At 37.9% G+C, this 2,597-nt stretch overlaps 1 protein-coding gene across 1 annotated transcript; it reads left to right on the forward strand.

The window, feature by feature from the left end:
• Positions 1 to 1,327: 1,327 nt before the first annotated feature.
• LOC111404966 (uncharacterized mitochondrial protein AtMg00810-like) lies at positions 1,328 to 2,199 on the forward strand. Its single transcript, XM_023033691.1, has 3 exons — positions 1,328 to 1,412; positions 1,508 to 1,642; positions 1,703 to 2,199. The coding sequence occupies exons 1-3, from the start codon at positions 1,328 to 1,330 to the stop codon at positions 2,197 to 2,199; spliced, it is 717 nt and encodes a 238-aa protein (XP_022889459.1).
• The last annotated feature ends 398 nt before the right edge of the window (positions 2,200 to 2,597 follow it).

The raw sequence follows: 2,597 nt of genomic DNA on the forward strand, positions 1-2,597 counted from the left end.
TTGGGTTTATTTAATGAAACGTCGTTCTGAATTTTTTGAGATATACTTAGCCTTTCGTGCTCTTGTTAAAACTCAACATTCTGTTGTTATAAAATATTTTAGGTGTGATTTGGGTGGGGAATACACTTCTAATAAATTTTGTGAGCTGCTTGCTTTAGATGGAACTATTCACCAAACTTCGTGTATAGATACTCCTGAGCAAAATGGTGTTGTTAAAAGAAAACATAGGCACATTGTTGCAACTGCTCGTTCTCTTGTTGTCTGCATCTGTCCCTAGTGTGTTTTGGGGTGAAGCTGTTCTTACTGCTGTAAGTTTGATTAATACAATTCCATCTTCTCATATTTCAGGGTTTTCTCCTTTCGAAAAGTTGTATGGGTATGCCCCTAATTATTCTCTCTTTAGAGTTTTTGGTTGTACTTATTTCGTTCTTCGTCCTCATGTAGAACGCAACAAATTGTCATCTCGATCTGCAATTTGTGTTTTTCTTGGTTATGGTGAAGGTAAAAAGGGGTATCGTTGTTTTGATCCAATAACTCAGAAACTTTATGTGTCTCGTCATGTTGTTTTTCTCGAGCATATATCTTTCTTTTCTATTCCATCCACTACTTATAATCTGACTAGATCTGATCTTATTCGTATAGATCCTTTTTCTGACAATCCTGATAGTTTGTCTTCTCAGGAGCCTACTACTTCAAATGTTCATTCTCATGTTCCTACCCGTTGTCTTTACAACCAACTCGTACTAATCATTCCGTAGGTACTGACATTTTACTCTCCGGCACACCTGAAGCGTCCTCTTCTCCTACGGTCCCTCAAGCTCCGTCTGAGATTGTGGATCCGCCTCTACGTCAACCCATACGCATTCGTAAGTCTACAAAGTTACCAGATTTTGCTTATTTTTGTTATTCTTCATCATTTTCTACCTTTTTAGCTTCTATTCATTGTCTCTCTCAGCCCTCTTCCTATAAAGAGGCAATTCTTGATCCTCTTTGGCAGCAAGCTATGGATGAGGAACTTTCTGCTTTGCATAAGACTGGTACTTGGGATTTGGTTCCTTTACCTTCTGGTAAGAGTGTTGTTGGTTGTCGTTGGGTGTATAAGATCAAGACTAATTCTGATGGGTCAATTGAGCGATACAAAGTTAGGTTGGTTGCAAAGGGATACTCTCAACAGTATGGTATGGATTATGAGGAGACATTTGCTCCTGTTGCAAAAATGACTACTATTCGTACTCTTATTGCAGTAGTTTCGGTTCGTTAGTGGCGTATCTCTCAACTTGATGTTAAAAATGCCTTCCTGAATGGAGATTTTCAAGAAGAGGTTTATATGGCACCCCTTCCTGGTGTTTCACATGATTCTGGGTATGTTTGCAAGCTCAAGAAAGTGTTGTATGGTCTTAAACAAGCACCTCGTACTTGGTTTGAGAATTTTCTGTTGTGATCTCTTCCCTTGGATTTGCTTCTAGTAGTCATGATTCTGCTCTTTTTGTTAAGAGCACTGATGCAGGTCGTATCATTCTATCTTTATATGTTGATGACATGATTATTACTGGTGATGATATTGATGGTATTTCAGTTTTGAAGACAGAGTTACCTAGACAGTTTGAAATGAAAGATTTGGGTTCTCTACGATATTTCTTGGGTATTGAGGTAGCCTTCTCACCCAGAGGTTATCTTCTTTCTTAGTCGAAATATGTTGCAGATATTCTTGAGCGGGCAAGACTTACTGATAATAAGATTGTTGATACTCTAATTGAGGTTAACGCGAAGTATTCTTCTTTTGACGGTTTACCTTTGTCAGATCCTACTTTATACCGTACTATTGTTGGGAGTTTGGTATATCTCACTATTACTCGTCCAGATATTGCATATGCTGTTCATATTGTTAGTCAGTTTGTTGTTTCTCTCACTACAGGTCATTGGGCAGCTGTTCTTCGCATTTTGCAATATCTTGGGGGTACAGTCTTTCAGAGTCTGTTACTTCTATCCACCTCCTCCTTGGAGCTGCGTGCATACTCTGATGCTGATCATGGCAGTGATCCCACAAATCGCAAGTCTGTTACTGGTTTTTATATCTTTTTGGGCGATTTTCTTATTTCTTGGAAAAGCAAGAAACAATCTATCGTTTCTCAATCTTCCACCGAAGCAGAATATCGTGCTATGGCATCTACTACTAAAGAGATTGTTTGGTTACGTTGATTACTTGCAGATATAGGAGTTTTTCTTTCTCATTCCACTCCTATGTATTGCGACAACCAAAGTTCTATTCAGATTGCTCACAACTCGATTTTTCATGAACGAACTAAACACATTAAGATCGATTGTCATCTTACTCGTCATCATCTCAAGCATGGCACAATTACTTTGTCCTTTGTTTCTTCTTCTTTGCAGCTTGCAGATTTTTTTACCAAATCGCATTCTATTTCTCGATTTCGCTTTCTAGTTGGCAAACTCTCGATGCTTGTAGCTATCGCATCGTGAGTTTGAGAGGAGATGTTAAGAAATATAGAATTATTTATTAATTATTAAGGGTAGAATAGTCCTTTTTAGTTTCCTTTGTTTAGTCTATATATATTCTCTTTGTATTTAGGTTAAAC

Source organism: Olea europaea, chromosome 1 (assembly GCF_002742605.1).
Source record: "Olea europaea var. sylvestris chromosome 1, O_europaea_v1, whole genome shotgun sequence".
NCBI lineage: Eukaryota > Viridiplantae > Streptophyta > Magnoliopsida > Lamiales > Oleaceae > Olea > Olea europaea.